Below are 21,012 nucleotides of genomic sequence, written 5' to 3' on the forward strand. Positions count from 1 at the left end.
ACAGACAGACAGACAGACAGACAGACAGACAGACAGACAGACAGACAGACAGACAGACAGACAGACAGACAGACAGACAGACAGACAGACAGACAGACAGACAGACAGACAGACAGACAGACAGACAGACAGACAGACAGACAGACAGACAGACAGACAGACAGACAGACAGACAGACAGACAGACAGACAGACAGACAGACAGACAGACAGACAGACAGACAGACAGACAGACAGACAGACAGACAGACAGACAGACAGACAGACAGACAGACAGACAGACAGACAGACAGACAGACAGACAGACAGACAGACAGACAGACAGACAGACAGACAGACAGACAGACAGACAGACAGACAGACAGACAGACAGACAGACAGACAGACAGACAGACAGACAGACAGACAGACAGACAGACAGACAGACAGACAGACAGACAGACAGACAGACAGACAGACAGACAGACAGACAGACAGACAGACAGACAGACAGACAGACAGACAGACAGACAGACAGACAGACAGACAGACAGACAGACAGACAGACAGACAGACAGACAGACAGACAGACAGACAGACAGACAGACAGACAGACAGACAGACAGACAGACAGACAGACAGACAGACAGACAGAGGACTGATGGCGTACAGCTATCAATAAAGCAACTGAGATCACCATCGTAAACGTGGAACGGAGTCGATGGAACGAATGGTTTAACGAGTAGAGCAGAGCGATTTAGGAGGAGCAGAACACAGCGCGGGCAGTAATGCTGCAGCATGGAACCCACCAGAACGTGGAACGATACAAACAGAAGAGGATACAGCAATCCTGCTTCTTTCGGGAGAAAAACCGCCGCAAAGATTTCGTGCCGCGAGCCAAAATGTGTAGGGTTATGGACGGCAGCTTCTTGACGGACGAACGTGAGCTGCTTGAAAGGTTGAAGCAGTACTTTGATTAGAACTTAAACGTCGCAACGGAAATATCCAACGCTGAGGGAAGTTATAGAGGCCATTCACCAGAGCGAGACCTAAATAGCTGGTACTATACTTACCGAAGTTGAACTCATCAAGATGGGTCCAGAAAAAAACAGGCACCTGTCTGCACCGGTTGATAATCAGAATCGGGGAAACCGAACTTTCTCAACTCAAAGTAATACCACCGTGGGCACTTGAACTAAAAATTTCTGTGTTTTATTCGATCGCTTGAAACATATGTACAGTGGAAAACAACCTAAAACTTACTACCTAATGAGATTTCTGAACTTGTCGTCGAAACAGGTTAAAATTTCGCAAATTAAAAAAAAATACGATACATTTACAAAAAACGTTGATTTGTTTTCACATCCACACACTGTTTCGAACTGCGGTTGCTGTTCCGAACGAACACTCAATTTGAAATACAAAATTCACAAATTTGGACTTATCTACTATATGTACTTTGATACTGACACAGTGACACGATGAGATGATTTGGTAGAGAACTGACCTTCTTTTGTGTATGTGTGTTGTTCAATGCTTAAGTACAATGTGGGTGAATTCTGGGGTTAGGTATATCCTAAGCTCTTCACTTGGTGGGATCCACAGTTTAGTTCTATCCCCTTATGTCTTGGATTGTTTTTAGTTGTTTATGGTACAATAAATATGTTTCTGTTTTATGCCAGATACTCTATGCTTTTATTCGACTTTACTGATTGATTTTGCATCGTTCTGTTGCATTTTCCTAATTCAAACAACGGGGTGCGTTCAAATCGGTTTGTTATCTAAATACGCTACGGTCTAGTTCCTTCTATATAAACTCTTATTATATTATCTTGGGTAGGTCGCTTAATGTAACTGCTCTCTTTGTTTAAAATATAGTAATTTAAATGCTCTGACAGTTTTGTGTTTACTCTTATTGCTAGTGAAAAGTTAGTTTGCCTCCCAATCATCTTACGAACTACTTTATGCTGGCCTCTCTGTCTCTTTCGTTAATCACCTGTGATTCAGTGTTAGGAAAATGCTTTACCTTATACGTATGTTTGTTTAAAAAAAATTAAGAAAACCAGAAATCGAATTAGGTCACAGTTCTTGGTATAGAATATATCTAGTAATGCGTTCTAAAATTAGGAAATTCACGAAGACAATGCTGTATTCCAATTTGACTAGTTCGATTGATTGAAAACAATAATTATACGATTTTTGCTCACTCTGGCGTTGAAATCCCTAGGCAGTCCACGATCCACGATCCCTGTCAATGATCTCGTCAGCGATCGTTCCTACCTATACATCTGGCACTGAATGTGTAATGTACACATTTGCCCCTTGAACGAGATGTGTTTTTACAAGGATATATCACTTTTTCGACTGGGTAATTCTTTACGATGAGAACTTTCATTGTTTGATCCTCATCCCCACGGATCACCCTCGCCGATTCTTTTGATTCCACCTTAAACCATAGTGACGTTCCGTCGCTTCTTGGTGTCAGTACCGCCGTTCGCCATGCCGCCATTGCTGTTGACGGAGTTCACCGAACCGTTGCTGCCGGACTGCTGCCCGTAGACGTAGTTGGTGGTGGAGTTCCCACTGCTGGACGTGGTGTAGATCGGAAGTGGCGGAACCGGCGGAGTGCTCTCGGTGATGTGGTTGTTGTTCAGGAGGGACATCTGGTCGTGCTGCGAGTGCGGCTGTGTGGTGTAGAACTGCTGGGGCACGTTGTTGTCCACCAGGTCGTCCATGAGCGTGGGTTGAGGGAGATGGGGATGGTGCGGATCGTGGTCTTGGAGCAACTGGGACGCCGACCAGGATTCGTACGGACTGAGTGTTCGACCACCGGGGATCATGGGGTTTGGATTGTAGGATCGGGTCAATGTAGTGTTGTTGGACGCTGTGGAGATAATGCTGACGGCACAGTTGTTGTTATTGTTCGTTGGGACAATGAAGGATTGGGCATCGATGATGTGCTGTTGTTGTTTGAGCTCTTCGATGAGCTGCTGTTCTCTAGGATGGGTTAGTCCCATGGAACTGTAGCGCTTCTTGGACATCGTTATGTCATCGTCGATGCTGTAGATCGTTGGAATTCCCACGGTTTGGTGATCGTTCAGGTTCATGTCGTAGGACACCGAAGTCGGGATGTGCTGTTGATGGTTGGCATGATTCGGAGAGGACGATGAAGATGTAGTAGAGTTCGACGAAGGCGAAGAGGCGTTTCCAGTGGTGGTTACGATGACGTTGTGGCTGGACGACTTGTGATCGCTTTTGAAAGGTTTAATAGGTTTCTTCTGCTCATCGTCGTGATTGTCGTGGCGCTTCTTCACAACGCAGAAGTAACAGTAGACTACAATTAGTGCTAACAACAGGATAATTCCAGCGATTATCGGCAGTAGCAGCTCCAGGCCGAGATCCATGGTCTTAGCGATTCTGGGAATGATATCCATGCCATCGTCACCATGTTTGTTGATACCGTCATATGAATTCCATATCGGATCGTAACTTTCCGTGCCACTGGAACTGGATGACGGGTACAGAGTCGTTAGCTTGGGCTTTGGGACGAACACCCGGACGTAGTTTGAAATCGGACCCGGTTCAGCGTCCTTTGTCACCTTGGAGTAAGGCCGTAACGCAAAGTACAAGATCTGCCCAATGAGATGCGGCTCGTGAGTGATATTCATCGTAAAAGTGCTGTCGTCTCCTATCGAATACGTCAACGGGTTGTCGTGATGCCACACCACAGCTGCCGTATCGAAGTTGTCCACGATGTCCTTGATCGTGGTGGCGTATTTCACTTCATATCGAGCAACAGTCTTCCCGCCCATATCCGGCGAGGTCCAACCAAGTCTAACACGCATTCCTTCAACGTCCGCACTCAGATCACTGATGCGTCCCACCAGCTTACGGTTCTCATCGTTCAGCTGTTCTGGAGCAACAAATATGGTCATCGGTTGTAGAGTCCGCTGGAATGGAGTCGACGGTTGTTTCAACGGGATCGCTATGGAGCTTCCGCAACATCTGGCAGACTTTGGTGTGTTCGCTGTAAGAGAAAACAAATATTTCCGTTAGTTTTCTACACAAGAAAGTGCGATGCTAAGCCTGCCATGATTTCAGTTATTGTCAGATCATCAATCAAGCCGGCTGTACTTCCATTGAAACTTCCCTAGAAGTTGTGGGCTCAGCCCCCTAGGCATCCGGTGTCATAGCAACCAAATAACAAGTGACATTTTTCCTCAAGCTGAAGAAAATTCAAGTCCCGAAACTGAATGGAACGAATTGCAGCAGCTGGAAGATCAGCACTGATCCGGGAAGACCTGTAAGTAGAAGTTCGTTACCAAGCCACGACCGGAAGAAGCAGCTGTGGCGCAAACCTCAAGCTTAGGATTCCGGCATGCGAAGCATCGAACAGGCTAAAGGACCATTTCGAGAAGCCGATGCTGAGATCCAAGGTATCGTATCTCCGGAGTTTGATTGCGAAACGGTACTGCACAGGCGAGGATATGGAGAAGCACGTGAATGAAATGAAGGAAGAAATATTCGAGCGTCTCTTCGTAACAGGGCTAAAGCTGGATGAAAAGTTTGCAGGTTGCATCAACATTAAACACTCTAACGACCGCGTTGGAGCAGTCGGGCGGTCGACAAGTTAACGCTGGACCTCGTAGAAATGCAGAAGGGAAGTTTAGGCGAAACCGTTCTGAAGACAGGACCCGAAAAGGTCATCGTTTGCCACTTCTGCAAAAATCCAGGTAACAAGCAGAGGAAATGCCGACAGCAAGCAAGTGATCAAGGATCGGATACCAACTGCGACCAGAGAAACTGGCAGAATCCATCCAAAGCGGAGGCGGTTCGTGCGAGGAATGGAAGTTACGCTTTCACCGTGAAGGAGCTGAAAGAACCGGAAGCTGGATCGTTGATTCGTGGGCGACATCGCATCGTGTTAAGGTTCAAATGAGAATCGCATATTATTTAAAACTGAGAAAGCACTTTTCTCCAGAATGACGAAAAAGCGAACAAAACCAGCGTGTCCGATTGTCGTAATTGACTAAATAAACAATCGGACATTTTCATTTTCTTCGATTTGTGTATCATTTTGGGAAAAAGTGCTTTTTTAGTTCTGGAACATTTGCCATTCTCAATTGAGCCTTAAGAGATGCATTCGAGCACCCTTCCTAATCGAGACAACATTTATGAAATGTGGATATACCATGGTTATGTGTGTTGTCGGTTGTTATAGGCCTTTTCATGTGACAGATCCGTGCATGCATTTGTTTACAAAGCTTGAACAACAGCTGCTAACAAGAACGTGTCATCTTCATAGAAGAACTGTCAAACGCCCGAACAATCAGCTGATTTAAGACGTCAAATGAAAAGGCCCATTGTTTGTATTTGGAAAAAGTTTAATGTAAACACAAGTCCATTCGTTCGTGTACATTGAAACAGTACGCAGGTGTTTTTGTTTTTCTCCGTTCCGTGAATTCCTTTCTCGTACCGCTGTTGTGAGGTTTGCTAGATGAAACAATCCACGAAAAAGTCATTCTAACTGACGGAACGATGGCAGCTGCGAATGGCAAAGGGGCGAACGTATTGGAGTGCTGCGATTTGCAAGGTAACAAACGTTCATCACCCTTTCAGACATTCTTGTTTGTGCTAAATTTTGAGTTGTACTGATCCCCATGCGCAAGCTCGTTGCGAAGAGCAGAAAAGTGATTTTCGACACCGATAATTGGCAGCCGTTGCGGTTCAGACCGGTGAGCTAGAATCCCTGCGATGCCATCAGAGCCAACGACAAGACGCATACATCAAACTGCCAGCACGTGTGGCACAGAAAGCTCCCCAACAAACAATTTCGTTGTACAAGAGTGGAACAAACCACTCTTAAGTAAACTTTAGCTTAAGAAACTGTTATACAGCTTGTTCTGTTTCTTGGGTTGGCCACCGGGACAATGGTGTCGTTCAAGAGCTTTTCAAGAAGAAGCTAGCGACCGGTGTGCTCCTCGAGGACAGCGGTGTTCGATCCGTGCGTGCGAGTGCTGTCAAGAAGCGAACTTTAAAGTGAGCTTAAGAACAGCTTCCTGGAGAAGGCAGCAGTTCTCTGCATCACACATCTCGCATCAGAACAGAATAGTAGAACGCAAAAACCGCGCATGGCGCAGTAAATGCTTCTAAATACAGGACTACAGAGGAAGTACTGGGCAGAGGCCGTGAACCAAACCGACTTTCGGCTAGGTCACTGGATGCCACACCATACGAAGCGTGGTGGAGAGAAAAGCCGGACTTGAGCCACCGTTGAAATATTGAAAGCGTCGAACCGTCAGTTAGGTGATTGAAGTGTTGGAGCGAGGTTGATTTGGTGGACTAGTTCCAACAGCTTATGGGCCCAGCAGCGTGTTCCACAGTACGCATCGACCTGGAGAAGGATCGGCCGTATAAGGCGCGGAATCGCAGCACGGGATCCTTAGACGGATGGATTGGCTGTCACAGAGGACAAGATCCATGGGAACGAAAGGCGATACGGGTCAACTGGATGACTGCTGGCTGGGCTCCGGGAGGAGCTCGATAGAAGTTTTGTGGAGTTGGATCATTGGATGAAGCTCCACGGCCACACCTAGACGAGGAGTTTGCCGACAGGAGAAATGATCCGGAGAAGGAGCGTGGAGTTGGCGAGCCTGGACGGATCTCGGAATATTGATTAGCTTGTGCAAGCCTAAGGCATGGAGTGAGAAGGAGCTTCGAGTTAGGACGAGATGATCGTGTAGCGAAGGTTGCAACGCTAAGAAGGGGTGTTGCAATATTGGAAGCGTTGAACGCACAGGTAGCGTCAAACCTTCAGTTACGTGATTGGAGTGTAGGAGCGAGGTAGATTTGGTGGACTAAATAGTTCCAACAGCCACGTGTAACCATTTGGAGCGGACGCGTTCGTCGAGTCGCTTGAAGACACTACTCTCACCGAGCACATCGAAGCCGATGAACGTCATCTCAACGCACCGAGAGGACCACCGTCAACAAGTACGCCGATAGGTGTGTCAATCCCACCGAACAAGGGTGTGACACCATGTCGATTCCACGAAACCAGCAGCCTGGTGAGTCAGCAAACGTGGGAACTTCAATCGCTAGTAGAAGCACTGGCAAGTTCAGAGCGGGAACAGTGGACATCGTACATTTACACCCGAACCGGAAACTGATAAGCTGTTGGTGGGATTTCCAGAAGAACTTTGACGAGAATGGGAATGTGGCCAGATGCAAGGACTACAACGAGGCGCCGGCTGCGAAACATATCACTTTCCGGGTACTCTTGTCGATTGTAACTCGTCGCAAGCTGCATATGAAGCATGTCGATATCATTGCAAACTTTCAGAGACCATCCCAGGTATAAATCCGGGAGACCGGAACATGTGAGCAGGAACCTTGGGAGGAGCTTATATGGGATGTAGCAATACGAAAGGATCCGGATCCGTACCATCACGGATGTTTTGAAGGCGCTGGGGTACAGAGCTACGGAAGCAGACAGCTGCCTGTTCGTGGAGGCCTACGAGTCTTCGGTCATCCTTCTCTACGTAGATGACATGTTGATCGCCACCGAAGCCGACACAGAGTGTCAGCGTGCGGAAGCACCCGAAAAGAATATTAAGGATGACTTGTCGGGGTAATATGGATCAGTACTTCGGCATCCACGTCGAGCGACAAGAGGACGGAAGATTCCTGCTTAGTCCAGAAAGCTACAGCTATTTCGAAGATTTCGGTGAAATTCGTCATGGAGCAAGCGTAATCAACACAGATTCCGAAGGATCCTGGCTAAGTCACCGCAGAGCAAACAGAGCAGAAGGTATTGACCACCGTAGAGAAATACCACTGATAGACGCTTTGCTCTACGTCACTGTATGAACACGGCTAGATCTGGTTATCACGGCGTCCATTTTCAGGCGTAAGGTCAACAAATCAACGGAGAGCAACTGGATGAAAGCGAAGCGAGCGTTGTAGTTCTTGGAGGGAACCACTGGAATGAAGCTGCAATTAGGATGAGCTGGTCATTTCGAGGGCTACGGTGATGCCGATGCTGATGATCGCGTTGATGGAAAGTCGAATTCCAGTTTCCTGTTTAACCTCGGTAAAGGAACTACTCTGGCTACTGAAGCTAATGTGGGAACTTGGCGTGGCGAGTTTATCCGGCACCCAGTGACAATCCAGGAAGACCACCAGAGATGCATCTTTACGCTGAACACCGAAGGAGGAACCAGACGGACAAAGCACATCGACAAAGTAAAGAATTGTCCAACGGAAGCTATGTTGGCTGACATCCTGACAAATCCTCAGAACATCGTCCTTGAGTAGAAGTGTTGAAATAGACACAAAAACAAGTGTGATACTGATGCCATACTATTAGTTTGTATTAAAATTGAAATCCTCAAGACTTACCTCCATAGCTCTCGGACAGCGAGTACGCCGTGTTCCCGTTGTCGCTAACCGTCACCTCGAACTGGTACGCCCCGGACCCTCCGAACTCCTCCGCATTGAAGTACCGCGAGTACACTCCATCCCCTTTGGTAATGTCCGGATCACCGGCACCGGTGTCCAGCAGTTTCAGCTTCTCGCGACATTCGTGCACCATTCCGCTGCCAGCCTGACAAACCTTGTCCGGTCGAGTCACCGTGACCTCAACCAGTGCGGAGATCACCGGCAGGTCACCCTTCTTGACCTCCGCGTAGATGATCGGCGGTCCACCGGTTTTACTCTGGTGGATCCACGAGCGAGCCTGGATCACCGGAGCGTATTTTGAGCGAGGCGTGGCGATCACCTGGACGTAGTGTGGCTGGGGATTGCCGTTGAAGCGATCGATCGTGTACGTCCAGGTGCCGGTTTCGTTGAGTACGGCCGAGATCATCAGCTGCTTGACCAGGGATCTGGCGTCGCTCCGTGCGGTGTAGACGTTACCGTTCGGGCTGGTCAGCTTGAGGTTCGTGATCAGGGGGTTTTCCGGGTTGTGAATGTACACGAAGAAGTTCGCCGGGGGACCCATGAACGAGTCCAGCATGAAGCTGCCGGTGACGGTGCGGCTGGTTCGCTTGGAGATCTGGTTGGAGTCGTCGATGACGTCGACGAGTTCCTTGCGGTAGATTTCGACGGGCAGGTCGTTCGTGTTGCCTTCGTAGTACTGTTTACCGATGTTGAACAGGACGTTGGTTAGCTCGAAATAGGTGGTAAGGTAAGTTTTCTCTCCGTTGTATTTGCACTCGAAGACAGAGAAGGCGGATCCACCGGTGCCATGGGCTAGAGCGTCAAGGGGTTGGCGTCGGATAACGTTCGGATAGTTGATGGTGGTGATGCGGATCTTGTTCGTTCGCGCGGCGTTGGCAAGGGGTTTGTAGTCGATTGAGAAGTCCATGCCGGGGGCGACGACTAGGATTACCGAGTTGGCCGGTCCACTGATGCGGGTGCGTTCGTTGAGCATGCTGATGGCGTCGGAGATGGCACAGGTTAGGCAGGCTGGTTGACGAGAGTCGCTTGGGGAGTAGGGTATGAATGATGCGACGAGGTCTTTGTTTTCCTGGATATGCAAGGAGGAAATTTGGAGGATCTTCTCGGTGGCGGTGTCGTTGGCGAGAACCATTCCGATCTCGGTGTTGCCGGGCAGATCGTAGACAACCCATTTTCGGATAGCTGATCGGAGGAAACTCCACGACTCTCGAAGTTGCATGTCCAAGGTTTCGTCGATTATGATGACGTAGCGTGTTGACTTGCGGGTTTTGTAGCTGAACTTGGGCGTTGTGTTGATGATCACGGACGGATTCACGGCGATGGGACTTTCGGAAACGAAGTCCGGATGTTTGAGGATCACGTCCAGGGTGCTTCGACGATCGCACATCTGATTGTGCTTTGACGGGGCGTACCGATTGTGGGTACCTTCGTCGCAGAACATGGAAACGCTGGGGGCTTCAGCGGCAAACATAATACTTGTTCGGGCATTGCGGTCCAGAATGTCACTGATGTTGTATGGGACGGGCGGAGATGTGGGACTACCGCACAGCCCATGATCGTTCACCGGAGCGTCCGAACATCCCGTCAGTTTGACTTCGTGATCATCGTTGATGTAACACCTGGGATAAACCGGATCTTTGTCGAATCCAATTTCATCGAACACCCCATACCGGTACTTGGCCCATTCTCGGACGAATTCCCGTCCGATCGTGTCCCGTCCCAAGACCTCCGAATCGATGTAGATCTGATCACCTGGTTCGCCACATCCCGCATACTGATCGGTCCAGATGAGTGACTCGGCTTTGGTGTGCGATCGTATCGTTACATCTGATCGTTCACCGCTAGAAGAAGTCCGAGTCTGATTGTACGGGATGCATGAGTTTGGCCACTGAGCGGGCAGCACAACCGAGATTTCGCCAAAGTACACTCGACTGTCCAGCGCCGAGAACAGGTACTGGGAGGCAGATGTTAGCATAATCTGGAAAGCAGAAAAATAAAACAAGAGGGAAAGTAATTAGTTGAGCGGTTTCTCACGCTTCTTCCCGAGCCCGGCACGGCACTCGAGTACAACTGTTGTTAATTGAAAATTCGTCTGCGCTGCGAGAAAGACTTGAGCCGCCCGACACAACGAGGAAATTGATTTCGTAAGAGAATTCTGTCGAGTGGCCTCGTCCTCTTGAAAGCTCACGTACCTACCTACCTATCTAGCAAACGAGTGTGAGAAATGATTGATTTTCGAATAATAAATCGATCGCACAGACCGACCCGCGCGCGCTCGCAGGAGAGAGGGCGGATCGAGTTTGATTTGGCGGAAAAACGATCAAGCGACGAACCCGGTCTCGAAAAAGGGAATTTGATGGATGGATGACCGTGAACGGGCAGATAATTAAAAAAAGTTCCATTTGTGCTAGGTGAATCTTCTTCGGCTCGGCTTTGAACAGAACTGGGCCCGAAAAGCCGACTCGGCCAAAGAGAGGCAAGCACCACGCTTCGCGTGGGTTCGTCGCTTATTAGCGGTCGAGTTGAGTAATTTTAATTGTGCGAAATTCTGCGTAATGACCGACATTTGACGAAATGCCAACCAGTGCCAGTGCCGACGCGATGCATGGTGGTCGGTCATATATGATTGCTATCAAATTGAGCGGCTTTGATGATCTATCGTCGCCGCATTGAGAGATGAGCCTGAGATGATGTGTCTATTTATGACTTCGGCGGAGCATTACATTAGGGGGCAGCCTTCGATATCGTTCGAGCTGCGAGGTCACATTCGGCGGTTGTAAAATCTGCTATTAGCGAACTCCGCGCCGAAGATGCCCTCCGCCGAGAGATGATAAGCCTCATCGATGCAAGCGAAGGGAAACTGGTTTTCTCAGCGCCCGTGTAGTTCGATGCAGACTCGTGCATCTCGTCCAGCCCGCCGCAAAAGGCCTAAATAAACGTGTATGCTTTTCCCGGAGAATCGGGTGCCTAATTGACATAAGCGTGTGTCTGGCTGGCGGCAGCAGGTGGCACACGTTTGCGCTTGCTGATTGCGTTGTGGATAATGTGGGGGTCTGATTTTGGCGTTTTTTTTTCGGAGAAAGACTTGATGCAGCTTCCAGTTTCTTCCGGTGAGCTGTATAATTTTGGGTCAGAGGCAGCTGGAATTTCGCGAGGATCATGTTGAACCACGTGGCTGCGTTGCAGTTGCAGGAATGTTGTGTAACTTGTTTTAACAGGCTGACTTTATTATTGAATGAAGTATGTGTACGGTCAAAACCATTCATTTGGGGATAACGATCAATGAAACGGGTGATTTAAGCAAGGGGTAAAGATGGACTCCTTCTTCTATGAATTTAGTTATAATTTCCTATACGAAACTTCTCTCTGAAAATCTTCAGGAAATCATTTTTCCTTCATTTCTTTAAAGAGTTTCAAGGGGTCTCAGGCTTGGCCTTAGGATTCGCAGGAGGATTCAGAGGGGTTTCTCAGGGTGTTACAGCGGGATTTCAGGGGATTTCAGTTCTAGGGAGTTTCAGGAGCTCAGGGAGGCTCATGGCCATATCAGGGGGTACATCAGAGGATTCAAGGCATTTCAGATAGTCTCAGGGGGTTTCAGAGGGTTTCATGGGGTCTCAGTAGAATCCCAGAGAGTCTTAGGTGGATTCAGGGGCGTTTCAGGGGGTTTCCGGGAATCGCATGTGGATTTACGATAATTTAGAGAATTTCAGGGGAGTGTTAGCGTATTAGGGGATTTCATGTACGGGAGGTCCCTGAATCGCTCTGAAACGCCCTTTAAACATCTAAAAACGCCTTTGTAAGGGCTTTAAATCTCATAAACAAATCTCAAACCCCTGGAATGCGCTATGAGCGTACCAGAAACAAGTCAAAATTTGAGATGAAGCCTTCTCCCCTGGAAACTCCAAAACATCGTTGACATCCTCTCGTTTCATGCTCGCTTGAAATCACAGGAAACCCGCTTGATGTCATCTCAAACACCCAGGAGCAAAATCTTTTTTCGAGACCTACACTGAAAAACAAGAAAACCCAAATTCGAGTATTTTTAAACTTACTTTTGAGTTCTTTTTTGCATCCTGTTTCATTCGCTCTCTTTGTTGTTGTCAAAGAGTGAATAGCAAAACAACCCAACTTTGAGAGTTCGATGCGGGAAGCCAAAATTGAGTAAGTGACATAGTATCGAAAGTTGAGTAAACTTAACTGACGGTTGAGTGAAAAAAACTTCGACTTTAGGTACTTTGGCCGAATACGCCTAAATGCAAACTACCTACCTCAACATCAACTCCATCAACTCAAAATTGACTTCCCGCACGCAACCTCGAAGTTGGGTGGATTGAACTCACTTTTGGGTACTTTTGTTTCTCCGTGTAAGTTTTTAGGGAATCACAAAAGGGACACCCAAGACCCAAAAGATTCCCGGGCAGGCTTTGTTGGGAATATGTATGTATTTTGTGCATTAGAGCACCCCCCGTCAACGAGACAACCGATGTATAAATAGAAACACCGTGAACATGATTTATGTTGTCGAGCATTGTTATCATTGTTATTGTTTATACCAGGGGACCCGCATGCGGCAAGGTAGGCCTACTGCTCATCTTTTGCGAGTGTGTTAGTGTGACTGGCAACGCGACCAGAAGCCTAGTCGAATCCTGCTTGGAAATCGGTTTGTTTTGTCGATGGGGCTGGCCCGCGAAATCGCATTGGGGTCTACGAAGCAAATTACCACAGTTGATCATGTGCGTGAAGCGCCGATTTTTTAACATGGGGAAGCATAGGAAGTCAATTTTAAAATGCTTCTAAAAAATTGAAAATATTATTTAATTAAAAACGGATTGATGTACGGGTTAAGATTCTTCGTTTTCTACACAATCAGTACCTAATCTGTGAAAAAACTATTTTATCAAAATTATATGCTAAAAAGTTTGCTTATTGAATTTCTTATCACGTACACCAACCAGCTTGTAGTATTAAATGTTACTTATCTCCTAACTAAGCTATCCCCAATCACTAGTAGGCCATGACTGAGAACAGACTTTGACACTTGACTTAACTACATCATTCCTGAATAAACGCTTAAACCGAAAGCACGTATTGTTTTAATTGCTACAAATATCAGAAGTGGGATAACCCAAAATGTTCCTGCGAAGTCATTTGCGATCGGATGTTGAAGCTCTGGAGAATCTCGGAACAGGCTTTCCTTCTCTCGATGCCAACAATGAATCTGGTACGATGAACGCAGGATCATGTCACGAAAATAGAGCGGGAATTGAACACGATAATCGCGGCGGCATTGGAGAAGTTGGAAGAAGCGCGGGTGTTGCAGTCAACCTCAAGTTGGATGAATTGAGTGCCGTTTTGCCGTACTTTTCCGGATCTCCAACCGAAGATGTGAACTTTTTTACCAATTCAGTGGAGCAAGTAAGAAGAACATTCGCTGTTGAAGAAGAAGTTATGAAGTTAGTGATTTTCAAGCACATGCATGGAAATGCGAAAGTTTGGCTGTCTTCACAACCGGAATTATTCACGAAGCATTATTTGGAAGTACTCAACCTGATCAAAAACTCCTTCAACGTTGCAGTTAGTTCACTGGAAATTGGAAGAAAACTAGAACATCGTAAGTGGAAACAAGAAGAAACGTTTTTGGAATATTTTCTCGAAAAAAGAAACCTTGCCATGCCTTTGCGAATGAATGAAGCTGAATTCGTCGAATACGTAATTGAAGGAATCCCCGATCGTCAATTGAAAAACCAAGCTAAAATTAGCAGATTTTCGTCAACTTCAAGTCTCTTGAAAGCTTTTCAAACCATTCGGCTACCCAGAAAAACTTTTCCAAGCGCTCCTGTTTGCTTCAATTGTAATTCAGCTGGACACATCGCTGCAAATTGTTTCAAACCGAAAAATTACCATAAAGGAGAAATGTACAACCGACCACCATTCAAGAGGATTACTGGTGACAGAAGGGACTGTGCAAACGGAACATCACCAAGGCTTGCTGTAGTCCAGAACCAAAACATGGAGAATAAGACTGTAGACTTTGACGGACTGGTAGATATTGAGTTAACTGAGTTTAAAATTCAATTGAAAGCTTTATTTGATACAGGTAGTCCAGTTTGTTTGATACGTCTTAGTTTGGCAAAACGCGCAAAAATTGTTCCGTATAATAGTAAAAGATCTTTCAAGGGTATCGGAGGAACTGGACTAAAGATTGTGGGTAGATTAGTTACTATGGTAAAAATTCAAAATTTATTTTGCAGAATTAATTTTTTGGTGGTTCCTGACTCGGATATATTTTCCTACGATGCTATAATTGGAAGAGACGTGATTCTTGACCCTGGAATGAAAACAATAATTGAAGAGAGCAGTATTCGCGTATTTCAAAAAGAATTTAAGGATGATACACCCAGAGCTGATGTAAAGGTAAATAATATGATCTGTAATTTGAATACCGTTAAAAATGTGGGTAATATTGGTGAGCATCATTTGGCAAGTTTGAATCATATTTTTAAGGACTATTATTTTAATTTTCAACGACCGATTTATCCTGAAGTAAATTACGAAATGAAAATTGTATTGAAAACTGCTGCACCATTTCATTTTAAGCCGAGAAGACTTTCTCAGAACGATAAAATTAAAGTAAATAACAAAGTTGACGAGTTGCTTAAGTTAGGGATAATTAAAGAAAGTGATTCGCCATTTGCGAGTCCTATTGTAGTTATTCCAAAGAAAGATGATGATATTAGATTATGCGTAGACTATCGAAAATTAAATAAGGACACGTATCGTGACAACTACCCATTGCCGTTGATAGAAGACATTTTTGATAAACTAAAATGCAAAAAAGTATATTCCATTCTAGATTTAAAATCAGGTTTCCATCAAATTAAAATTGCTTCTGAGTGTACCAAATATACATCTTTTGTTACTCCAAATGGACAATATGAGTATTTAAGAGTTCCTTTTGGCCTATGTAATGCACCTGCTGTGTTTCAAAGATTCATTAATAAAATTTTAAAGCCTCTAATAGATGAATGAAAAGTTGTTGTTTACATTGATGATATTTTGATTGCTTCTGAAACAATTGAAGAACATTTTGAAATTTTAAAAAGAGTTTTGGAAATTTTAAGTAAAAATTTATTGGAACTAAATTTGGAAAAGTGTAAGTTTTGCCTTCATGAAATAGATTATTTGGGCTATACTATTAACGAATTTGGAAGAAAACCAAGTAAATCTCACATTGAATCGATATCTAATTTTCCATTACCCAAAAGCACAAAAGATGTTCAGAGATTCTTAGGTTTGACTAGTTATTTCAGAAAATTTATCAAAAACTTTGCTTCGATTGCTAGACCTTTGTATAATTTGTTAAAAAAGGATACTGAATTTGCTTTTAATAATACCGAAATCACAGCTTTTGAACTTTTAAGAGAAAGACTACTATCAGCTCCAGTTTTAGCAATTTATGATCCCAAAGCTGAAACACAATTGCACTGTGATGCGAGCTCTCATGGTTTTGGCGCAATTTTACTGCAAAAGCAAAATAATGGAAATTTTCATCCAGTTAGTTACTATAGCAAGAAAACAGATGAATATGAAAATAAATTACACAGTTTTGAATTGGAAACACTTGCGGTTGTTCATTCTATAAAAAGATTTCACGTGTATTTGTCTGGTATAAAATTTAAAATTTTCACAGATTGTAATGCTTTGGCGCAAACTTTGGCTAAGAAAGAAATCAATCCTAAAATTAGTAGATGGGCTTTGTTTTTAGAGAATTATAATTACAGTTTAGAATATAGAGACGGGATAAAAATGCAGCACGTAGATGCTTTAAGTAGATTATCAATGAATGAAATGGAGAAAAAAATAACGAACCAAAATTCAAACCAGTATAAGGAATCCAATATATGTTTATTAGATGCTGAGGATATCGAAAGAAACATTATTTTGGCACAGGAACAAGACGAAAAAATTAGGAATATTAAAATACATTTGGAGTCGAATTCTTTCCCTAACTTTGAACTAAAAAATGGAGTACTATTTCGCAAACACAATACAAACCTTTTACTTGTAGTGCCCAAAACAATGATTGACAACATAATACGAATTTGTCATGATAAATTAGGTCATATTGGTATAGAGAAAACTATGATAGAAGTCAAAAAGTTTTATTGGTTTTCAAAAATGAGGAAAATAGTCAAGAAGTACATAAATAATTGCTTAAGTTGTATTTTTTACAGTCCATCCGATACAAAAAAGGAAGGGTTTCTTAAAAATATTGATAAAGGACAAGTGCCATTCCACACAATCCATTTGGATCATTATGGTCCAATTCAGTTACGATCGTCGAAAAAATTTAAATATATTCTTGTTATTGTAGATGCTTTTACGAAATATGTAAAATTTTATCCGACTAAAACAACAAACACAAAAGAAGTGATTGATAGTTTGATGTTATATTTTAACTACTACAGTAAACCAATAAGAATTATAACTGATAGAGGTAGTTGTTTCACTTCATCAAATTTTAAAAAGTTTTGTATGGATCGATGTATTGCACATAATAAAACAGCAGCATATACTCCCGAGGCGAATGGACAAGCCGAAAGAATCAATAGAACTTTAACTCCAATGTTAGCTAAATTTATTGATGATACAAACCTTCCATGGGACAAATTACTTTCAAATTTGGAATACGTCTACAACAATACTTATAACAGAGCAATTAAAAACTTTCCGAGCATGTTATTATTTGGTACACATCAGAATAATCCAAATTTCGAAACCAATAATATTGAAATGTTTGTTAAAAATAATCAACCTACATTACAACATCGCAGTTTGTTAGAAAGTCGAGAACAAGCTCAAAATAATATACTTAAACTTCAGGCTTACAATAAAGATATGGTGGACAGAAAGAGAAAAGCAGTTCAAAATTATAAAGAAGGAGATTTTGTTGTTTTGAAAACCAGCTCAGATAATAAACTATCTAAAAAATTCAAAGGTCCTTATGTTGTAAAAAAAATATTGCCAAATGATCGTTACCTTATTACAGATATTGACGGTTTTCAAATTTCAAATTTGCCATTCAGCTCTGTATGTTCGCCGAATAACATGCGTAAATGGCTCTCACATTCCAGTTCACTTTTAGATTATAACGTCGATGGGGACATCGACGAGTCAGGATGACCGAATGTAGTATTAAATGTTACTTATCTCCTAACTAAGCTATCCCCAATCACTAGTAGGCCATGACTGAGAACAGACTTTGACACTTGACTTAACTACATCATTCCTGAATAAACGCTTAAACCGAAAGCACGTATTGTTTTAATTGCTACACAGCTTTTAATTAAATATTGCTTTGAGTTTTTTAGAAGCATTTGAAAACTGACTTCCTATGCTTCCCCATGCTAAAAAATCGGTCCTTCACGCATACAGTAAACTTTTTCCAGGTGGCAGCAGCGTACCTTCGAACTCTCGAATTGTGTTGTTTGGGAAGGCCCGCTCGATGCATGTTAGGTAGGCGTAGTTTGTTCGAGTTTGACGTGCCTGCACCCTCCCTGGTTTATACAGTAGACGTTCGCTAGGTGCAAACGCTTAAGGTGCAAGTTCGCTAAGTCCGCAAGTCCGCTTTCAAATGCAAATTGGCTGCATTCTGCAGCAACTGACTGTTCTTTGACGTCTGTCAGTTGTTGCAGTTATCGAATTCCATTCGGTAAGTGAAACGTAAACATGTTCGGTGGTTGTTCCAGGTATTAAACACTTACATAATAATAATATTATTATATTGCTCAAAGTTTTACCTGTGATCTCTTAAGCCTGCACACACTTGATCATCGCTTCGGCTCAATGAACAGCGAGCACTTTCAACTATGCTGTTGGGGAGTACTTGGGCAAATGCCCGATATTGAGTGCATGATCAATCAACTTTCGTACCATGGCCTCCATTCGCTACCAAAGGGCTACTATTGTCCTCTTGGCGGGCAGCGTCCTCTAGGGAGAGAAATTGCAGGATGATGGTAGCTGCTGTAGTTGGCTGAGTCCTTATCGGGTGACCAGAAACACAAAGTGGAAACGCACACTACAAACACTTTCCTGAATTTTATATAACAAATTGCCGAATATTACTCTAGACCGCGACAAACTCTCACAAGTCTGCTGAGGGGGTGCTACGAACCGTTACAACGGCCTTATGATCCAGCACCGTCAGGAAGGATCAGCAGCAATTCCATAAGGGGCTACTGTTGGAATCAGGAAAAGAGTTTCTAGAAGAATCCTGGATGAAGTTCTTGAAAAATCCGGAATCCGGAAGTAGTTTCTGAAAGAATGCCGGAAGGAGCTCCAAAAGAAGTTCTTGGAGGACACTGCCGAAGAAGATCCCCAAGGAATCCTGGAAGGGGATCCTAGAGGAATCATGGAAGAACGCATTGGAAAAATGTCGGGAGAAGTTTTTGGAGGACTGCAGAGTAATCCCGGAATGAGTTTCCGAATGAATGCAGGTAGGATTTCATGTATAAGAAGGAATCGAGAAAGCAGATTCTGAAAGAATCCCAAAAGAATTCCGGAACTGGTTCTTGGAGCTATCGCGGAAGGAGTTCTTGACGCAATACCGAAAATAGTTCCTGAGGAAGTTCTTAGAGGCATACTCGAAGAAATTTTTGGAACTTCCTGAAGAAATTCCAAAAGCCAATCCTGGGGGAATCTTACATGGAATTCCTGGAGGAGTTTTGATGAAATCCCAGCAGGAATTTTTGAAGGAGTTCCTGAAAGAATACCGGAATGAATAATTGAAACAGTTCAGAGAGGAACTCCAGAGAGGAACCGTTCAGAGAAAAGTCTCCGGTGAAATTCCAGGAAGCATCTCCGTATGAACTGTTGGTGTAGTCCCAGAAGAAAATCCGTGAGAAATCCCAGGAAGAACAATGGAAGGAACCCGTAAAGGAACACCTGGGGGAATCTAAGGAGGAATTTCTTGATGAATCCTGGAAAGACTTTCTGACGGAATCCCAGATGAAATCTGTTTGGGAATCTTAGAAGAAATTCCTGGAAGAGTCCCACAGAGATAATAAGTAATCACCCAGATGAATTATGTAAGGAACTTCCTCGGATTCCCAGGAGTAACTCCTGGTCGAGTCCATCGAAAGCTGCCGCAATTTTTCTGAGTTCGAATTGTAAACAACAAGCCCTCGTAACGCCAAAGACTTTGAAGAATCCAGCTAAGCAACTGCGGCATGCAGTACCCTTTAGCTTGTGCATCCTTTGATGCTATCTTGCAACGAAAACCTCACCGCCTTCCGCAGACTTCATGAATTTTGTTCGGTTTATGTTGCTGAGCTGGCAGCCACGGATTTTGCTTTTGGGATGATTTGCAACGCACCCTCAGACCATTTCTTCACCTTCTCATCTGTCGCCTTAGTTTTGTTGAGGGATGAGGCATTCCGGTCGATGAAACCTGTAAAGCATTCATCTCACTGTCCTGCTAAAAAAGATCATCTGTTTTCTTGCACTAATGTAGGTGCACCAGTCGAAAAATCATACAAGATTATCATTGTATGGGTTCCCTCACATTGTTCAATTTATGACAATGAGAAGGCGGACTCTATCGCTCAGGCATACAGGAATGCGAGATCGATGATAGAAGAATCTCCCACAATGAATTTTTCCATTAAGTTCGTCAGAGTTTTTTTCACGTTGGCAAAATGATTGGCTGGAACGGTGCTAACATTCGATTATTTATAATGTTTCTTTGCGAGCGTGGCATTATGGTTTGAATTGGATGTGAGTCCACATTTTATTCGCGTACATCTTTTGAATACTCGCTATTTTTTAATATCGGAAGCTGTTTTAAGTCCGGACGCTTTCTAAGTCGGTGATAGAACCTTATGCTTGCAAGGTCTTGTTCAGGTGCGCGGTGATATGATGAGTGGGTCTATGTTATTGTAGATAGTTACGAAATTTGTGATGGCAATTGATATACTCATTTTTGCCACTCCATCCACGATTTGTACAAGTGTTTATGCTATGTTATGAGATATAGCTTCAAGAACAAACAACATGTTTCAACTAGATGATTGCGATCATGTTTTACGATCAAGGACAACCTTCCATAACCCGCCACCGCAGCTCGCCATAATGAAACTGGAGTTAATGTTAATGATGATGATGCTGTCGGACATCTCCAAAGCATCGCTCTACCCAGATTTGAAACCCGTAGCATCACATGCCGGGAGAATGGCTGGAACCCCAACTTACAAACAACGCCAATCATTTGAGCGGCCGTCCTCGTCGCGACTTCTAGTAGATATTAGACATTTACCTAGTTTGACCTACATTTCCGACGATTGACAGCCCTGAAAATTATTACCATCATGAACAACAATTTAAAAGACTGACTGCAGCGAAGACGACGTCGATGTCGTCGACGACGACGAGAACAACACCCGCTGTCACTTCCAAACGACAACGACAACAACCAGCAATGTAGCCACTTCTATTTCTAAGATGCACACTGTGTACAGAGATCGAGATGATGACGACGACGGGACCCCATTAGGAAAGACCCATTATGCTGCTGCTG

General features: G+C 44.2%; 1 protein-coding gene across 1 annotated transcript; it reads right to left on the reverse strand.

The window, feature by feature from the left end:
- Positions 1 to 1,168: 1,168 nt before the first annotated feature.
- On the reverse strand, positions 1,169 to 10,615 carry LOC109398974 (calcium-activated chloride channel regulator 2-like). The gene is made up of 2 exons (XM_062846705.1): positions 8,379 to 10,615; positions 1,169 to 4,005 (listed from the first exon to the last, which is right to left on the reverse strand). The coding sequence occupies exons 1-2, from the start codon at positions 10,411 to 10,413 to the stop codon at positions 2,426 to 2,428; spliced, it is 3,615 nt and encodes a 1,204-aa protein (XP_062702689.1). The 5' UTR covers positions 10,414 to 10,615; the 3' UTR covers positions 1,169 to 2,425.
- Positions 10,616 to 21,012: the final 10,397 nt, after the last annotated feature.

This window comes from Aedes albopictus, chromosome 1, assembly GCF_035046485.1.
Source record: "Aedes albopictus strain Foshan chromosome 1, AalbF5, whole genome shotgun sequence".
NCBI classification, from domain to species: domain Eukaryota; kingdom Metazoa; phylum Arthropoda; class Insecta; order Diptera; family Culicidae; genus Aedes; species Aedes albopictus.